We start from the raw sequence: 17,617 nt of genomic DNA on the forward strand, positions 1-17,617 counted from the left end.
GTCTAACGTAAGTCTACTCTTTCTGCAGAGTTCTGTTCAGAGTCTGAGTCTGTCCCTATGAAGATCTGAAGACCAAAGATTCTTATATAAAAATAAAAGTTTCTAAAATCTCTGCTGTTTTTCAATTACTTAATTTCACCAAAACAGAAAGATCCAAATGGTTTTCCCTGTGACTTTTGACATTTAAAGTGCATCTGACAGGTTTACATGTTTGTTTAATCATGACTTGGTTTGGTGGGATAAACCTGTGGTAAATATGAGCCATAGTTTTACATCAGCGAAGTGACAGATACAGTCCACAGTAAGTTTGTCTTTTAGACCTGCTTCAGTCGTGGTTTAGTCCTGTTTAGTCCTGGTTTATTTCTGGTTTAGTCCTGGTTCAGTTCTGGTTCAGTCCTGTTTAGTCCTGGTTCATTTCTGGTTCAGTCTTAGTTTAGTCCTGAGTCAGTCCTGTTTAGTCAGTCCTGGTTTAGTCCTGGTTTAGTCCTGGTTTAATTCTGGTTTAGTCCTGGCTTGTTCCTGGTTCAGTCCTGATTTAGTCTTGGTTCTGTCCTGGTTTAGTCCTGGTTTAGTTCTGTGTCAGTCCTGTTTAGTGTTGGGTTTAGTTCTGTTTTAGTCCTGGTTTAGTTCTGGTTTAGTCCTGGTTCAGTCCTAGTTTAGTCCTGAGTCAGTCCTGTTTAGTCAGTCCTGGTTTAGTCCTGCTTTAGTCCTGGTTTAGTCCTGGTTTAGTCCTGGTTTAATTCTGGTTTAGTCCTGGCTTGTTCCTGGTTCAGTCATGATTTAGCCTTGGTTCTGTCCTGGTTTAGTTCTGTGTCAGTCCTGTTTAGTGTTGGGTTTAGTGCTGGTTTAGTCCTGGTTTAGTTCTGGTTTAGTCCTGGTTTAGGCCTGGTTTAGTCTCATCTAAAATATAATGGCGAACTATGCTTTGGATAAATGAGTTTGCTCTTTAGTTTGTGTTGACAGAGTACACTGAAATTTGGATGAGTCTTTGATTTACGTGAAAGTATTTGAACCCTAAACCAGGACACGGCACTGTCAGGATGTGAGTGGGTGAAGTGTCAGATTGGGGAGATTGTACCACCAACCTTTGCTTTCGTGGGTGACATGTTTCTCTGCTCTGTGTTTTTAACCTTGAAACTGGATCAAGCCAGGACTCGACGCGGACTTTGGCTCAACGCTCTGCTCTGATTTGTTCGTATATAATAAATAAAGGCCTGTGATTAGCTGTGTTCCTACTCCATCAAGATGAAGTCCTCACTGATAGTCCTGAGTCTGGTGCTGGTCCTTGTCCTGGTTCGAGCCGACCACCACAAAGACCATGAACCAAAATGTGAAGGCCGCATCACAGAGGAGAATCTGCCAAAGGTAAAGCAGGACTGAATCAGGACTAAACCAGGACTGAACCAGGACTAAACCAGGACTGAATCAGGACTAAACCAGGACTGAACCAGGACTAAACCAGGACTGAATCAGGACTAAACCAGGACTGAATCAGGACTAAACCAGGACTGAACCAGGACTAAACCAGGACTGAATCAGGACTAAACCAGGACTGAACCAGGACTAAACCAGGACTGAATCAGGACTAAACCAGGACTGAACCAGGGCTAAACCAGGACTGAACCAGGGCTAAACCAGGACTGAACCAAGGCTAAACCAGGTCTAAACCAGGACTAAACCAGGACTAAACCAGGTTTAAACCAAGACTACACCAGGACTAAACCAGGACTTAACCAGGACTAAACCAGGACTGAATCAGGACTAAACCAGAACTGAACCAGGACTGAACCAGGGCTAAACCAGGACTGAATCAGGACTAAACCAGAACTGAACCAGGACTGAACCAGGACTAAACCAGGACTGAACCAAGACTAAACCAGGACTAAATTAGGAATGAATCTTGTCTCCCAATGACTTACAGTAAATACATTGTTCAAGCTCCTTTGTTTCTGTGCTGGATTACGCAGATATAATCCACACACAGACTTCAGCCTCTTCTTTAAACCTCTGAAACCTCTCACTCATTTCATAACAGGTGATGAGTTTAAACCCATCACTCTTCACTCTATGGAAAAGTAGGTTGACCATCTCTGTCAGAAGAACAACACTGTTTAAAGTGTATTTATAAGGGACTATGACGATAGACTCAATATCTCACTTGCTTGTTGAACTTTGATACAGGAAGTTTTTTAACAGAAGATCTCATGATTGTCTGCGTCTTAACTGGCCGCACTCGAACTGAAATGAGGAAAAAGCTTTTAGTTATTTTTTTCCCCAAAAATGAAATATATTTCACGGACATGTAAAACTGGTTAGATTGGTGCCACTAATGCACTTTAATTATCTGGAATTAAGAATCACACCTGCTCATGTTTTTAATGTTTCAAATGGACCTATGTAGTTATTTGTTTTGTTTGTTTTTGTTTGTATTTGGCGCTTGTGAAAGTCTGGTACTCTCCCTGTATACATAAAGATAAATAAACAAAACAGTTGTGTCTCATCTGGTCTCTAGTCTGGTATCTGGTCTGGTCTAACCCTGGTCTCTGGTTTTCTAGGTGCAGGGGAACTGGGTGGCAGTTTGGGGGGTCAGCGATGGGCCCAAAGGTCAGGCTCTTATCCCAAAGGTCACAAGCTCTCACCTGAAACTAGTGCTCCTCGACAACAAGACCCTCAACTACCAAGAGAGCAACTTCTACAAGTACAGAACCGGGACTAAACCAGGACTAAACCAGGACTGAACCAGGACTAAATCAGGACTGAACCAGGTCTGAACCAGGACTGAACCAGGACTCAACCAGGACTGAACCAGGACTCAACCAGGTCTGAACCAGGACTGAACCAGGACTCAACCAGGACTCAACCAGGACTGAATCAGAACTGAACCAGGACTAAACCAGGACTAAATCAGGACTGAAGCAGGACTAAACCAGGACTTTGTTGGTGTTTCAGGGGTGAGACGTGGAATTGCTCCTTCTTCGTAATGAACGCAACAGTTGTGGATGGCAGCGATCATCACAATCTTACACTGAAGGTTCATGAAGGAAGTGAGTCTCCTTCACAATAAAACACATAACACACATAATTAAACATTGTTAAAAAAAAATACAAAATGGATTTAAACAGCACATTTTCAGGAGCCTGTGATCAGTATGATCATTCATGGTCCTGTGTAGGTCAGGTTTCTCTCCTGAAGTCTCTTCTGTGCTCTTACTCTGAAGTGGCAGTGATTTCCACACTCTTATTATGACATGTGTCTCCTCTATGTGCTCTTATTGTGAAGGGACGGAGTACGAGGGGAAACTGGAACCATTCAACGATAACGTGACGCTCTCGTTCTACCAGAGATGTGATCACTGTCTGGCCATGACCTTCAACAGCGACGAGTGGAACAATTTCTTTATCATCTACTGTGAGTCCTGCTTCAGTCCTAGTGTAGTCCTTGTCCAGACTGGGTTTAGTCCAGGTTTAGACCTGGTATAGTCTGGATTTAGTCCTGGGTTAGTCCTGGGTTAGTCCTGGTCCAGACCGGGTTTAGTCCGGATTAAGTCATGGTTTGTTCCTGGTCGATACCAGGTTTAGTCCTGGTTCAGACCAGGTTCAGACCTGGTTTAATCCTGGTCTAGTCCTGGTTTAGTCCTGGTTCAGACCTGCTTGAGACCTGTTTCAGACCTGCTTCAGACCTGGTTCTTTTTTCAGGGAGAGAGGGACATCACACTGACGTGGAGGAAATAAAGAAGGAACACGCAGAGTTCCACAAACAAGCTGAGTGTTTGGGGTTCCCCACAGAGCCAGCGTTCCACTACAATGGAACAGCAGGTAGAACTTTACACACTGTTAGATTACGTTATTATTTTAATATTTTATAAATGATTCAAACTTAAACACTTTGTCTCTTGTTTTTCAGATTTCTGTCACAAAGAGAATTAGTGAAGCAGCAGAAACAAATAAAATATCTAAACTCTCATTTTGTTGTCTGTTTTGTGAAATGTGGCAGAGTGGTTAGCCTGTGGCAGGGTGGTTAGCCCTGTGTGTGGCAAAATGGTTAGCTTGTGGTAGAGTAGTTAGCCCTGACTGGTTAGCCGTGTACAAGGTATATATTACAATGACAGAGTGGTTAGTTCTCTTGCCTCACAGCATTATAGTCACAGGTTCATTTTCCATTCCTTGGGACTGGGACTTTCAATTATTTAAACATGAAGAATCTGAGCTTAGATCTTAGATTTTCTTTTAGTCCTGGTTTAGCCTTGGTTTAATCCTGGTTTAGACCTGGTTTAGTCCTGGTTTAGTCCTGGTTTGGTCCTGGTTTAGACCTGGTTTATATGTGGTTTAGACCTGGTTCAGTCCTGGTTTAGTCCTGGTTTAGTCCTAGTTTCTATTTTCATAGAGACATGTAGGTGACACGTTCAGAAAATTACATACTGTAACTTTAAAAAGAACATAAATTATCTTAAATCTCAGACTTGACTGTTTTATGTGTAGATTATTTTCTACTATTACTTTACAAACAATTTCCTACTCTAAAATCAATGCCGGCCCGTTCAAACACATGCCGTGCTGTGATTGGTCACTCTGAGGGGTATAAATCGTGTGTGAGCTCAGACTGACACTGTGTCGAGATGAAGTCCATTCTCGGAGTCCTCGGTCTGGTCCTGGTCCTGGTGGGGACCCAGGCCCAACACCTGTCCTGCAACCCCAAGACTCTAGGCCCAGAAGATCTGCACCAGGTCTGAACCGGGACTAAACCAGGACTAAACCACAGGACTGAAGCAGGACGGACTTAACCGGGACTTAATCAGGACTAAACCAGGACTAAACCAGGTCTAAGACAGGACTGAACCTGGACTAAACCAGGACTAAATCAGGACTAAACCAGAACTAAACCAGGACTAAACCAGGACTGAACCAGGTCAGAACCAGGGACTAAACCAGGACTAAACCAGGACTGAACCGGGTCTAAACCAGGTCAGAATCAGGGACTAAACCAGGACTAAACCAGGGCTAAACCAGGACTGAACCAGGACTAAACCAGGACTGAACCAGGGCTAAACCAGGACTGAACCAGGACTAAACCAGGACTGAACCAGGTCTAAACCAGGACTAAACCAGGTCTAAGACAAGACTGAACCTGGACTAAACCAGGACTAAATAAGGACTAAACCAGGACTTAATCAGGACTAAACCAGGACTGAACCAGTACTTAATCAGGATTTAATCAGGATTTAATCAGGACTAAACCAGTATTAAACCGGGACTAAACCAGGACTAAACCAGAACTTCAACAGGACTGAACCAGGACTAAACTATATCTAGACCAGACCCAAATGAGGACTAAACAGGACCATCCCAGGACTAAATGAGGACTAACCTTGCTTGTTGACAGGCGGAGGGTGACTGGGTCTTAGTCTGGTTGGTCCATGATAAGACCAAACGTCCTGAGGTGGACCCGCTGCCGAATTTTACCAGCTCTCATGTGGAGATCCGACTCTGGTCCAACCACAGCCTGAAATTCCACGAGCGCAATGTCTACGCGTAAGTCCTGGACTAGACCATAAATCCAGAACCTGGACTGAGTCTGGACTGAGTCCGGACCCGGAGTCTGGACTCAGAGCCCAGATTGAGTTTGGACCGAGATCATGTATGATTAAAAGTCCAATATTACACAAAATAGACTCTGAGCTTCAAATTATTCAATAATGTTGTTCCCTCCTGAAAAACAGACCTGGACTTCTGTTTTGTTTCTTTCACACATTTTTGAGTAACACTTTATTATTAATCTGTCTCCATCTCAAAATGCTTCTTTGCATCTTGTGATGTTGTGTACTGGTAGTTTTCATGTTGACAGCTCCTTTTACCTTTAGTTCAGTACTGATTTGCAGCTCTGTGCACAGTGGTAGTGGGTTATTTCCAGTCAGAGGGACAGATGCCTCAACCATTTCCGCCATATGTAATGTCTATGAGGTTTTTTGTCGGCAAAAAAATCAATAAATCCAGATCAGGGAGTGGACCATGAGCTGTGGGTGGATGTCCCTGACAACATGTTAAATACTTTACAAATCCAAGGAAAACTTCACTACAGGACACGTTTGTTTTTACAAAGGCATGTCTTTATCTGTCAACTTATATTAAAACGTTAAATTTAACATAAAGACCAAATTAAAACTGTTGTAAGGACGATCCGATTATTCGTAGCTGTACATTATTTCAGTTATTTAAATATTTATTAGGCTCCAAAATTAGCATTAGCATAAGCCACACAAAGATGAACTGTGTAAAGACAGAAGTGTGCTCCAGTGAAGTTTTCCACATGTCAGTCACATCCACCCTCAGCTCCCTCTCTTCTGATCTGTCAGGATTTAGTGATTTTAGCTCCATTCAGCAAAAACCTCACAGTGATCAGATTACGGCGGAAATGGTTCAACTGACTGTCCTTCTGAGTGGAACTAGCCAGCTATCGTTATGAAAATATCCAAATGATTCTAGTGAAAGTGTATGGAGTTTAAAAACACAGTGGAGCACTTTCTGTATTACCACATGACATCACAAGGTGGAACCAAGTGTCTTAGAGAAGAGCTCACCCTAAATATGCAGGGTTTGTGTGTTAAACATGTGTGAATGAAACAAAACACATCTCCAGGTCTGTTTGTGATGAGAAAACAACATTAGAACATTAAAAACTGCCACCGTGTGATTGGTCTAAACCAATGGTGACCCGGGCCAATCACCACAGCTCGACTCTTGTTGTACCCATAGACATAGCTAACTTGCTAGCTGCTCCGATCCAAATAGGAAGTGATCATGGGTGCGCTTCTGGCTCCAATTCACTTTACTCTGAAAAACTGTTGCCCCTCTCTCTGAAACTGCTGCTGTCAGACTCGTCATTTTGGTCTTAAATATTTGTCCTGGTGTTTTTATTTCACTATTGTGTCCGTAAATCAAGATATGAACATAAATAAGAGACAAATCTGGCACCTTTTTTCCCAGACATTGCTGCCACTAACATTCGCAACAGGTTTGATTGACAAAGTTACTAAGTGCCCACTCTCTGCTAAACTAGAGGTGGGGATGAAGGGGTGTTACCTTCAATAGTCTCACTCGAGATTGGCTCTTTGGTTGCTATGATACTCGCAGTCAAAATTCCAAATGTTGAACTCCAAACTGTCCCCTATAACTTCCCCCGTCCTCCATCACTGGACCCTCTTCAGACTCCATGTTGTTTTTGTTTTTCAGAGGTGGGAAATGTGCCATGTACACCCTGAATATGACCCTGCCTCACAATGGCCACCGCCTGCAAGTGGAGGGAGGGGGTAAGTGTGTCAGATGCCCTCTCATTCTCCTGTATCCCTCTGCGTCAGATGCCCTCCCACACTCATTCCCTGTGGTTTCAGAGGAGCACAAAGACGGAGAGGTGAAGCCGTACAATGACACGGCTGAAGCAGAATTCCTCCACAGTTCAGAAAACACCATGAAATTCCTCTATCACAGCAACAGCCACGGGACCTTCCTGCTCATCTACAGTCAGTCCTGGTTTAATCCTGGTTTAGTCCTGGTTCAGTCCTGGTTTAGTCGTGGTTTAGTCCTGGTTTAGTCCTGGTTTAGTCCTGGTTTAGTTCCTGATTCTGACCTAGTTTAGTCCTGGTTCAGTCCTGGTTTAGTTCTGGTTCAGTCCTGGTATAGTCCTGGTTTTGTCCTGGTTTAGTCCTGGTTTAGTCCAGGTTTAGTCCCTGGTTCTGTCCTGGTTTAGTCCTGGTTTAGTCCTGGTTTAATCCTGGTTTAGTCCTGGTTTGGTCCCTGATTCTGACCTGGTTTAGTCCTGGTTTAGTCCTGGTTTAGACCCTGCTTCTGTCCTGGTTTAGTCTTGGTTTAGTCCTGGTTTAGTCCCTGATTCTGACCTGGTTTACTCCCTGGTTCTGACCTGGTTTATTCCTGGTTCAGTCCGGGTTTAATCCTGGTTTAGTCCCTGATTCTGACCTGGTTTAGTCCCTGGGTCTGACCTGGTTTATTCCTGGTTCAGTCTGGGTTTAATCCTGGTTTAGTCCTGGTTTAGTCCCTGATTCTGACCTAGTTTAGTCCTGGTTCAGTCCTGGTTTAGTCCCTGATTCTGACTAAATTTAGTCCTGGTTCAGTCCTGGATTAGTCCTGGTTTAGTCCCTGATTCTGACCTAGTTTAGTCCTGGTTCAGTCCTGGTTAGTCCTGGTTTAGTCCTGGTTCAGTCCCTGATTCTGACTTAGTTCTGTCCTGGTTTAGTCCCTGATTCTGACCTAGTTTAGACCTGGTTCAGTCCCTGATTCTGACATGGTTCAGTCCTGGTTCAGTCCTGGTTTAATCCTGGTTTAGTACTGGTTTAGTCCTGGTTTAGTCCTGGTTTAGTCCCTGATTCTGACCTGCTTTAGTCCTGGTTTAGTCCTGGTTTAGTCCCTGGTTCTGACCTGGTTTAGTCCTGGTTCAGTCCTGGTTTAGTCCTGGTTTAATCCTGGTTTAGTCCTGGTATAGTCCTGGTTTAGTCCCTGGTTCTGTCCTGGTTTAGTCCTGGTTTAGTCCTGGTTTAATCCTGGTTTAGTCCTGGTTTGGTCCCTGATTCTGACCTGGTTTAGTCCTGGTTTAGTCCTGGTTTAAACCCTGCTTCTGTCCTGGTTAAGTCTTGGTTCAGTCCTGGTTTAGTCCTGGTTTAGTCCCTGATTCTGACCTGGTTTAGTCCCTGGGTCTGACCTGGTTTATTCCTGGTTCAGTCTGGGTTTAATCCTGGTTTAGTCCTGGTTTAGTCCCTGATTCTGACCTAGTTTAGTCCTGGTTCAGTCCTGGTTTAGTCCCTGATTCTGACTAAGTTTAGTCCTGGTTCAGTCCTGGATTAGTCCTGGTTTAGTCCCTGATTCTGACCTAGTTTAGTCCTGGTTCAGTCCTGGTTAGTCCTGGTTTAGTCCTGGTTCAGTCCCTGATTCTGACTTAGTTCTGTCCTGGTTTAGTCCCTGATTCTGACCTAGTTTAGTCCTAGTTCAGTCCTGGTTTAGTCCTGGTTTAGTCCCTGATTCTGACCTGGTTTAGTCCTGGTTCAGTCCCTGATTCTGACCTGGTTCAGTCCTGGTTCAGTCCTGGTTTAATCCTGGTTTAGTACTGGTTTAGTCCTGGTTTAGTCCCTGATTCTGACCTGGTTTAGTCCTGGTTTAGTCCCTGGTTCTGACCTGGTTTAGTCCTGGTTTAATCCTGGTTTAGTCCTGGTATAGTCCTGGTTTAGTCCCTGGTTCTGTCCTGGTTTAGTCCTGGTTTAGTCCCTGATTCTGACCTGCTTTAGTCCTGGTTTAGTCCTGGTTTAGTCCCTGGTTCTGACCTGGTTTAGTCCTGGTTCAGTCCTGGTTTAGTCCTGGTTTAATCCTGGTTTAGTCCTGGTATAGTCCTGGTTTAGTCCCTGGTTCTGTCCTGGTTTAGTCCTGGTTTAGTCCTGGTTTAATCCTGGTTTAGTCCTGGTTTGGTCCCTGATTCTGACCTGGTTTAGTCCTGGTTTAGTCCTGGTTTAAACCCTGCTTCTGTCCTGGTTAAGTCTTGGTTCAGTCCTGGTTTAGTCCTGGTTTAGTCCCTGATTCTGACCTGGTTTAGTCCCTGGGTCTGACCTGGTTTATTCCTGGTTCAGTCTGGGTTTAATCCTGGTTTAGTCCTGGTTTAGTCCCTGATTCTGACCTAGTTTAGTCCTGGTTCAGTCCTGGTTTAGTCCCTGATTCTGACTAAGTTTAGTCCTGGTTCAGTCCTGGATTAGTCCTGGTTTAGTCCCTGATTCTGACCTAGTTTAGTCCTGGTTCAGTCCTGGTTAGTCCTGGTTTAGTCCTGGTTCAGTCCCTGATTCTGACTTAGTTCTGTCCTGGTTTAGTCCCTGATTCTGACCTAGTTTAGTCCTAGTTCAGTCCTGGTTTAGTCCTGGTTTAGTCCCTGATTCTGACCTGGTTTAGTCCTGGTTCAGTCCCTGATTCTGACCTGGTTCAGTCCTGGTTCAGTCCTGGTTTAATCCTGGTTTAGTACTGGTTTAGTCCTGGTTTAGTCCCTGATTCTGACCTGGTTTAGTCCTGGTTTAGTCCCTGGTTCTGACCTGGTTTAGTCCTGGTTTAATCCTGGTTTAGTCCTGGTATAGTCCTGGTTTAGTCCCTGGTTCTGTCCTGGTTTAGTCCTGGTTTAGTCCTGGTTTAATCCTGGTTTAGTCCTGGTTTGGTCCCTGATTCTGACCTGGTTTAGTCCTGGTTTAGTCCTGGTTTAAACCCTGCTTCTGTCCTGGTTTAGTCTTGATTCAGTCCTGGTTTAGTCCTGGTTTAGTCCCTGATTCTGATCTGGTTTAGTCCCTGGGTCTGACCTGGTTTATTCCTGGTTCAGTCTGGGTTTAATCCTAGTTTTGTCCTGGTTCAGTCCTGGTTTAGTTCTGGTTCAGTCCTGGTTTAGTCCTGGTTTAGTCCCTGATTCTGACCTAGTTTAGTCCTAGTTCAGTCCTGGTTTAGTCCTGGTTTAGTCCCTGATTCTGACCTAGTTTAGTCCTGGTTCAGTCCTGATTTAGTCCTGGTTTAGTCCCTGGTTCTGACCTGGTTTAGTCCTGGTATAGTCCTGGTTTTGTCCTGGTTTAGTTCTGGTTTAATCCTGGTTTAATCCTGATTTTGTCCCTGATTCTGACCTGGTTTAGTCCTGGTTTAGTCCTGGTTTAGACCCTGGTTCTGTCCTGGTTTAGACTTGGTTTAGTCCTGGTTTAGTCCTTGTTTAGTCCCTGATTCTGACATAGTTTAGTCATGGTTCAGTCCTGGTTTAGTTCTAGTTCAGTCCTGGTTTAGTCCTGGTTTAGTCCTGGTTTAGTCCTGGTTTAGTCCTGGTTAAGTCCCTGGTTCTGTCCTGGTTTAGTCCTGGCTTAGTCCTGGTTTAGTGCTGGTTTGGTCCCTGGTTCTGTCCTGGTGTAGTCCTGGTTTAGTCCTGGTTTAGTCCTGGTTTAGTCCCTGATTCTGACCTAGTTTAGTCCTGGTTAAGTCCTGGTTTAGTTCTGGTTCTGTCCTGGTTCAGTCCTGGTTTAGTCCCTGATTCTGACCTAGTTTAGTCCCAGTTCAGTCCTAGTTCAGTCCTGGTTTAGTCCTGGTTTAGTCCCTGATTCTGACCTAGTTTAGTCCTGGTTCAGTCCTGGTTTAGTCCTGGTTTAGTCCCTGGTTCTGACCTGGTTTAGTCCTGGTTTAGTCCTGGTTTTGTTCTGGTTTAGTCCTGGTTTAATCCTGGTTTAATCCTGGTTTGGTCCCTGATTCTGACCTGGTTTAGTCCTGGTTTAGTCCTGGTTTAGACCCTGGTTCTGTCCTGGTTTAGTCTTGGTTTAGTCCTCGTTTAGTCCCTGATTCTGACCTAGTTTAGTCCTGGTTCAGTCCTGGTTTAGTTCTAGTTCAGTCCTGGTTTAGACCTGGTTTTGTCCTGGTTTAGTCCTGGTTCAGTCCCTGATTCTGACTTGGTTCTGTCCTGGTTTGGTCCCTGATTCTGACCTGGTTTAGTCCTGGTTTAGTCCCTGATTCTGACCTGGTTTAGTCCTGGTTCAGTCCCTGATTCTGACCTGGTTCAGTCCTGGTTCAGTCCTGGTTTAATCCTGGTTTAGTCCTTGTTTAGTCCTGGTTTAGTCCTGGTTTAGTCCCTGATTCTGACCTAGTTTAGTCCCGGTTCAGTCCTGGTTTAGTACTGGTTTAGCCCTGGTTTAGTCCTGGTTTAGTCCCTGGTTCTGTCCTGGTTTAGTGTTGGTTTAGTCCTGGTTCAATCCTGATTTAGTCCTGGTTTGGTCCCTGATTCTGACCTGGTTTAGTCCTGGTTTGGTCCCTGATTCTGACCTGGTTTAGACCTGGTTTAGTCCCTGATTCTGACCTAGTTTAGTCCTGGTTCAGTCCTGGTTTAGTTCTGGTTCAGTCCTGGTTTTGTCGTGGTTTTGTCCCTGATTCTGACCTAGTTTAGTCCTGGTTCAGTCCTGGTTTAGTTCTGGTTTATTCCTGGTTTAGTCCTAGTTTATTTCTGTTTTAGTCCCTGGTTCTGACCTGGTTTAGTCTTGGTTTAGTCCTTGATTCTGACCTGGTTTAGTCCTGGTTCAGTCCCTGATTCTGACCTGGTTTAATCCTGGTTTAGTCCCTGATTCTGACCTGGTTTAGTCCTGGTTTAGTCCTTGATTCTGACTTGGTTTAGTCCTGGTTCATTCCCTGGTTCTGACCTGGTTCAGTCCTAGTTCAGTCCTGGTTTAATCCTGGTTTTGTCCTGGTACTGTCCTGGTACTGTCCTGGTTTAGTCCCTGATATTGATCTGGTTTACTCCTGGTTCAGTCCTGGTTTAGTTCTGGTTCAGTCCTGGTTTAATCCTGATTTAGTCCTGGTATAGTCCTGGTTTAGTCCCTGGTTCTGACCTGTTTTAGTCCTGTTTTAGTCCTGGTTTAGTCCCTGATTCTGACCTGGTTTAGTCCCTGGTTCTGACCTGGTTTAGTCCTTGGTTCTGACCTGGTTCAGTCCTAGTTCAGTCCTGGTTTAGTCCTGGTTCTGTCCTGGTTTAATCCTGGTTTAGTCCTGGTTTAGTCCTGGTTTAGTCCTGGTTTAGTCCTGGTTTAATCCTGGTTTAGTCCTGGTTTAGTCCTGGTTTAGTCCTGGTTTAGTCCTGGTTTAATCCTGGTTTAGTCCTGGTTTAGTCCTGGTTTAGTCCCTGATTCTGACCTAGTTTAGTCCTGGTTCAGTCCTGGTTTAGTCCTGGTTTAGTCCTGGTGTAGTCCCTGGTTCTGTCCTGGTTTAGTCCTGGTTTAGTCCTGGTTTGGTCCCTGATTCTGACCTGGTTTAGTCCTGGTTTAATCCTGGTTTAGTCCTGGTTTAGTCCCTGGTTCTGTCCTGGTTTAATCCTGGTTTAGTCCTGGTTTAGACACTGGTTCTGTCCTGGTGTAGTCTTGGTTTAGTCCTGGTTTAGTCCTGGTTTAGTCCCTGGTTCTGACCTGGTTTAGTCCTGGTTTAGTCCTGGTTTAGTCCTGGTTTAGTCCTGGTTTAGTCCTGGTTTAATCCTGGTTTAGTCCTGGTATAGTCCTGGTTTAGTCCCTGGTTCTGTCCTGGTTTAGTCCTGGTTTAGTCCTGGTTTAATCCTGGTTTAGTCCTGGTTTGGTCCCTGATTCTGACCTGGTTTAGTCCTGGTTTAAACCCTGCTTCTGTCCTGGTTTAGTCTTGATTCAGTCCTGGTTTAGTCCTGGTTTAGTCCCTGATTCTGACCTGGTTTAGTCCCTGGGTCTGACCTGGTTTATTCCTGGTTTATTCCTGGTTCAGTCTGGGTTTAATCCTGGTTCAGTCCTGGTTTAGTTCTGGTTCAGTCCTGGTTTAGTCCTGGTTTAGTCCCTGATTCTGACCTAGTTTAGTCCTAGTTCAGTCCTGGTTTAGTCCTGGTTTAGTCCCTGATTCTGACCTAGTTTAGTCCTGGTTCAGTCCTGATTTATTCCTGGTTTAGTCCCTGGTTCTGACCTGGTTTAGTCCTGGTATAGTCCTGGTTTTGTCCTGGTTTAGTTCTGGTTTAATCCTGGTTTAATCCTGATTTTGTCCCTGATTCTGACCTGGTTTAGTCCTGGTTTAGTCCTGGTTTAGACCCTGGTTCTGTCCTGGTTTAGTCTTGGTTTAGTCCTGGTTTAGTCCTGGTTTAGTCCCTGATTCTGACATAGTTTAGTCATGGTTCAGTCCTGGTTTAGTTCTAGTTCAGTCCTGGTTTAGTCCTGGTTTAGTCCCTGGTTCTGTCCTGGTTTAGTCCTGGCTTAGTCCTGGTTTAGTGCTGGTTTGGTCCCTGGTTCTGTCCTGGTTTAGTCCTGGTTTAGTCCTGGTTTAGTCCTGGTTTAGTCCTGGTTTAGTCCCTGATTCTGACCTAGTTTAGTCCTGGTTAAGTCCTGGTTTAGTTCTGGTTCTGTCCTGGTTTAGTCCTGGTTTAGTCCCTGATTCTGACCTAGTTTAGTCCTAGTTCAGTCCTAGTTCAGTCCTGGTTTAGTCCTGGTTTAGTCCCTGATTCTGACCTAGTTTAGTCCTGGTTCAGTCCTGGTTTAGTCCTGGTTTAGTCCCTGGTTCTGACCTGGTTTAGTCCTGGTTTAGTCCCGGTTTTGTTCTGGTTTAGTCCCTGATTCTGACCTAGTTTAGTCCTAGTTCAGTCCTAGTTCAGTCCTGGTTTAGTCCTGGTTTAGTCCCTGATTCTGACCTAGTTTAGTCCTGGTTCAGTCCTGGTTTAGTTCTAGTTCAGTCCTGGTTTAGACCTGGTTTTGTCCTTGTTTAGTCCTGGTTCAGTCCCCGATTCTGACTTGGTTCTGTCCTGGTTTAGTCCCTGATTCTGACCTGGTTTAGTCCTGGTTTAGTCCCTGATTCTGACCTGGTTTAGTCCTGGTTCAGTCCCTGATTCTGACCTGGTTCATTCCTGGTTCAGTCCTGGTTTAATCCTGGTTTAGTCCTGATTTAGTCCTGGTTTAGTCCTGGTTTAGTCCCTGATTCTGACTTAGTTTAGTCCCGGTTCAGTCCTGGTTTAGTCCTGGTTTAGTCCCTGGTTCTGACCTGGTTTAGTACTGGTTTAGCCCTGGTTTAGTCCTGGTTTAGTCCCTGGTTCTGTCCTGGTTTAGTGTTGGTTTAGTCCTGGTTCAATCCTGGTTTAGTCCTGGTTTGGTCCCTGATTCTGACCTGGTTTAGTCCTGGTTTGGTCCCTGATTCTGACCTGGTTTAGACTTGGTTTAGTCCCTGATTCTGACCTAGTTTAGTCCTGGTTCAGTCCTGGTTTAGTTCTGCTTCAGTCCTGGTTTTGTCGTGGTTTTGTCCCTGATTCTGACCTAGTTTAGTCCTGGTTCAGTCCTGGTTTAGTTCTGGTTTATTCCTGGTTTAGTCCTAGTTTATTTCTGTTTTAGTCCCTGGTTCTGACCTGGTTTAGTCTTGGTTTAGTCCTTGATTCTGACCTGGTTTAGTCCTGGTTCAGTCCCTGATTCTGACCTGGTTTAATCCTGGTTTAGTCCCTGATTCTGACCTGGTTTAGTCCTGGTTTAGTCCTTGATTCTGACTTGGTTTAGTCCTGGTTCATTCCCTGGTTCTGACCTGGTTCAGTCCTAGTTCAGTCCTGGTTTAATCCTGGTTTTGTCCTGGTACTGTCCTGGTACTGTCCTGGTTTAGTCCCTGATTTTGATCTGGTTTACTCCTGGTTCAGTCCTGGTTTAGTTCTGGTTCAGTCCTGGTTTAATCCTGATTTAGTCCTGGTATAGTCCTGGTTTAGTCCCTGGTTCTGACCTGTTTTAGTCCTGTTTTAGTCCTGGTTTAGTCCCTGATTCTGACCTGGTTTTGTCCCTGGTTCTGACCTGGTTTAGCCCTTGGTTCTGACCTGGTTCAGTCCTAGTTCAGTCCTGGTTTCGTCCTGGTTCTGTCCTGGTTTAATCCTGGTTTAGTCCTGGTTTAGTCCTGGTTTAGTCCTGGTTTAGTCCTGGTTTAATCCTGGTTTAGTCCTGGTTTAGTCCTGGTTTAGTCCCTGATTCTGACCTAGTTTAGTCCTGGTTCAGTCCTGGTTTAGTCCTGGTTTAGTCCTGGTTTAGTCCCTGGTTCTGTCCTGGTTTAGTCCTGGTTTAGTCCTGGTTTAGTCCTGGTTTAATCCTGGTTTAGTCCTGGTTTGGTCCCTGATTCTGACCTGGTTTAGTCCTGGTTTAATCCTGGTTTAGTCCTGGTTTAGTCCCTGGTTTTGTCCTGGTTTAGTCCTGGTTTAGTCCTGGTTTAATCCTGGTTTAGTCCTGGTTTAGACACTGGTTCTGTCCTGGTGTAGTCTTGGTTTAGTCCTGTTTTAGCCCTGGTTTAGTCCCTGATTCTGACCTAGTTTAGTCCTGGTTCAGTCCTGGTTTAGTTCTGGTTCAGTCCTGGTTTAGTCCTGGTTTAGTCCCTGATTCTGACCTAGTTTAGTCCTGGTTCAGTCCTGTTTTAGTTCTGGTTCAGTCCTGGTTTAGTACTAGTTCAGTCCCTGGTTCTGACCTGGTTTAGTCCTGGTTTAGTCCTGGTTTAGTGCCTGATTCTGACCTAGTTTAGTCCTGGTTCATTCCTGGTTTAGTTCTAGTTCAGTCCTGGTTTAGTCCTGGTTTAGTCCTGGTTTAGTACTGGTTTAGTCCCTGGTTCTGTCCTGGTTTAGTCCTGGTTTAGTCCCTGATTCTGACCTGGTTTGGTCCTGGTTGAGACCCTGGTTCTATCCTGGTTTAGTCCTGGTTTAGTCCTGGTTTAGTCCTGGTTTAGTCCTGGTTTAGTCCCTGATTCTGACCTGGTTTAGTCCCTGGTTCTGACCTGGTTTAGTACTATTTTAGTCCCTGATTCTGACCTAGTTTAGTCCTGGTTCAGTCCTGGTTTAGTCGTGGTTTTGTCTCTGATTCTGACCTAGTTTAGTTCTGGTTCAGTCCTGGTTTAGTTCTGGTTCAGTCCTGGTTTAGTCCTGGTTTCGTTCTAGTTTAGTTCTGGTTTAGTCCCTGGTTCTGACCTAGTTTATTCCTGGTTTAGTCCCTGATTCTTACCTGGTTTAGTCCTGGTTCAGTCCCTGATTCTGACCTGGTTTAGTCCTGGTTTAGTCCCTGATTCTGACTTGGTTTAGTCCTGGTTCATTCCCTGGTTCAGTCCTAGTTTAATAGTGGTTTAGCCCTGGTTTAGTCCCTGATTCTGACCTGGTGTAGTCCCTGGTTCTGACCTGGTTTAGTCCTTGGTTCTGACCTGGTTCAGTCCTAGTTCAGTCCTGGTTTAGTCCTGGTTCCGTCCTGGTTTAGTCCTGGTTTAGTCCTGATTTAGTCCTGGTTTAGTTCTGTTTCAGTCCTGGTTTAGTCCTGGTTTCGTCCTGGTTCAGTCCCTGATTCTGACCTGGTTTAGTCCTAGTTTAGTCCTTGATTCTGACCTGGTTTAGTCCTGGTTCAATCCCTGATTCTGACCTGGTTCAGTCCTGGTTTAATCCTTGTTTAGTCCTGGTTTAGTCCTGGTTTAGTCCTGGTTTAGTCCTGGTTTAGTCCTGGTTTAGTTCTGGTTCAGTCCTGGTTTTGTCCTGGTTTAGTCCTGGTTTAGTCCTGGTTTTGTCCTGGTTCTGTCCTGGTTTAGTTCTGGTTCAGTCCTGGTTTAGTCCTGGTTTAATCCTGGTTTCGACCTGGTTTAGTCCTGGTTCAGTCCTGATTTAGTCCTTGTTTAGTCCCTGGTTCTGACTTGGTTTTCCTCAGTGAAAGAGGGACACCACAGAGATGTGGAGGTTCTGCAGAAGCATCAGGAGGAGCACAGGAAACTGGCCCAGTGCCTGAACCTGAGCGGGGACAACTATGAGGAGTGGAGCTACGATGGGACGGCTGGTAAACAAACAAACAAGCTAATAAACAAATAAATAGTAAAGTTTAAACAACTGTCCTCAACTGCTCATATACTTTTCAGATTTCTGCCACAGGACGTCTGCTCCAGAAGAGAAGAAGGAGGAGGAGAAGGAGAAAACGGAGGCGTCCTGAACCAAAATCACCCCAAAAAAATTTAATGTTGAGTGAATAAATGTCTCTGAGCTGAACATGAGTCTCACATTAATGTGTCTCTAAACAATTAACGAGGACAGGGAAGGGGGAGGGGCGGAATCTGGAGGACTAAAGGGGAGGGTGAGGGGGAGGAAGGGCGGGGT

The 17,617-nt window shown here is 45.0% G+C and overlaps 2 protein-coding genes across 2 annotated transcripts; both read left to right on the plus strand.

The window, feature by feature from the left end:
- Positions 1–1,245: 1,245 nt before the first annotated feature.
- Positions 1,246–3,963, plus strand: LOC117378371 (saxitoxin and tetrodotoxin-binding protein 1-like). Its single transcript, XM_055225244.1, has 6 exons — positions 1,246–1,365; positions 2,556–2,698; positions 2,950–3,044; positions 3,281–3,409; positions 3,697–3,816; positions 3,905–3,963. Exons 1-6 carry the CDS (start codon positions 1,246–1,248, stop codon positions 3,925–3,927), a joined length of 630 nt encoding a protein of 209 aa, XP_055081219.1. The 3' UTR covers positions 3,928–3,963.
- A 651-nt stretch (positions 3,964–4,614) lies between these two features.
- On the plus strand, positions 4,615–17,507 carry LOC129456640 (saxitoxin and tetrodotoxin-binding protein 1-like). The gene is made up of 6 exons (XM_055225132.1): positions 4,615–4,724; positions 5,381–5,529; positions 7,228–7,304; positions 7,386–7,514; positions 17,178–17,303; positions 17,383–17,507. Exons 1-6 carry the CDS (start codon positions 4,617–4,619, stop codon positions 17,451–17,453), a joined length of 660 nt encoding a protein of 219 aa, XP_055081107.1. The 5' UTR covers positions 4,615–4,616; the 3' UTR covers positions 17,454–17,507.
- Positions 17,508–17,617: the final 110 nt, after the last annotated feature.

The sequence above is a fragment of the Periophthalmus magnuspinnatus genome, chromosome 11 (assembly GCF_009829125.3).
Source record: "Periophthalmus magnuspinnatus isolate fPerMag1 chromosome 11, fPerMag1.2.pri, whole genome shotgun sequence".
Taxonomy (NCBI): domain Eukaryota; kingdom Metazoa; phylum Chordata; class Actinopteri; order Gobiiformes; family Gobiidae; genus Periophthalmus; species Periophthalmus magnuspinnatus.

Excerpts from the sequence above, each read along its gene's own strand:
- LOC129456640 (XM_055225132.1), top strand. The coding sequence starts at position 4,617 with ATGAAGTCCATTCTCGGAGTCCTCGGTCTGGTCCTGGTCCTGGTGGGG. Across the intron at positions 5,530-7,227 it reads CACGAGCGCAATGTCTACGC|AGGTGGGAAATGTGCCATGT; the intron begins GTAAGTCCTGGA and ends TTTGTTTTTCAG. Across the intron at positions 7,305-7,385 it reads CCTGCAAGTGGAGGGAGGGG|AGGAGCACAAAGACGGAGAG; the intron begins GTAAGTGTGTCA and ends CTGTGGTTTCAG.
- LOC117378371 (XM_055225244.1), top strand. The coding sequence starts at position 1,246 with ATGAAGTCCTCACTGATAGTCCTGAGTCTGGTGCTGGTCCTTGTCCTG. Across the intron at positions 1,366-2,555 it reads CAGAGGAGAATCTGCCAAAG|GTGCAGGGGAACTGGGTGGC; the intron begins GTAAAGCAGGAC and ends CTGGTTTTCTAG. Across the intron at positions 2,699-2,949 it reads CAAGAGAGCAACTTCTACAA|GGGTGAGACGTGGAATTGCT; the intron begins GTACAGAACCGG and ends TTGGTGTTTCAG.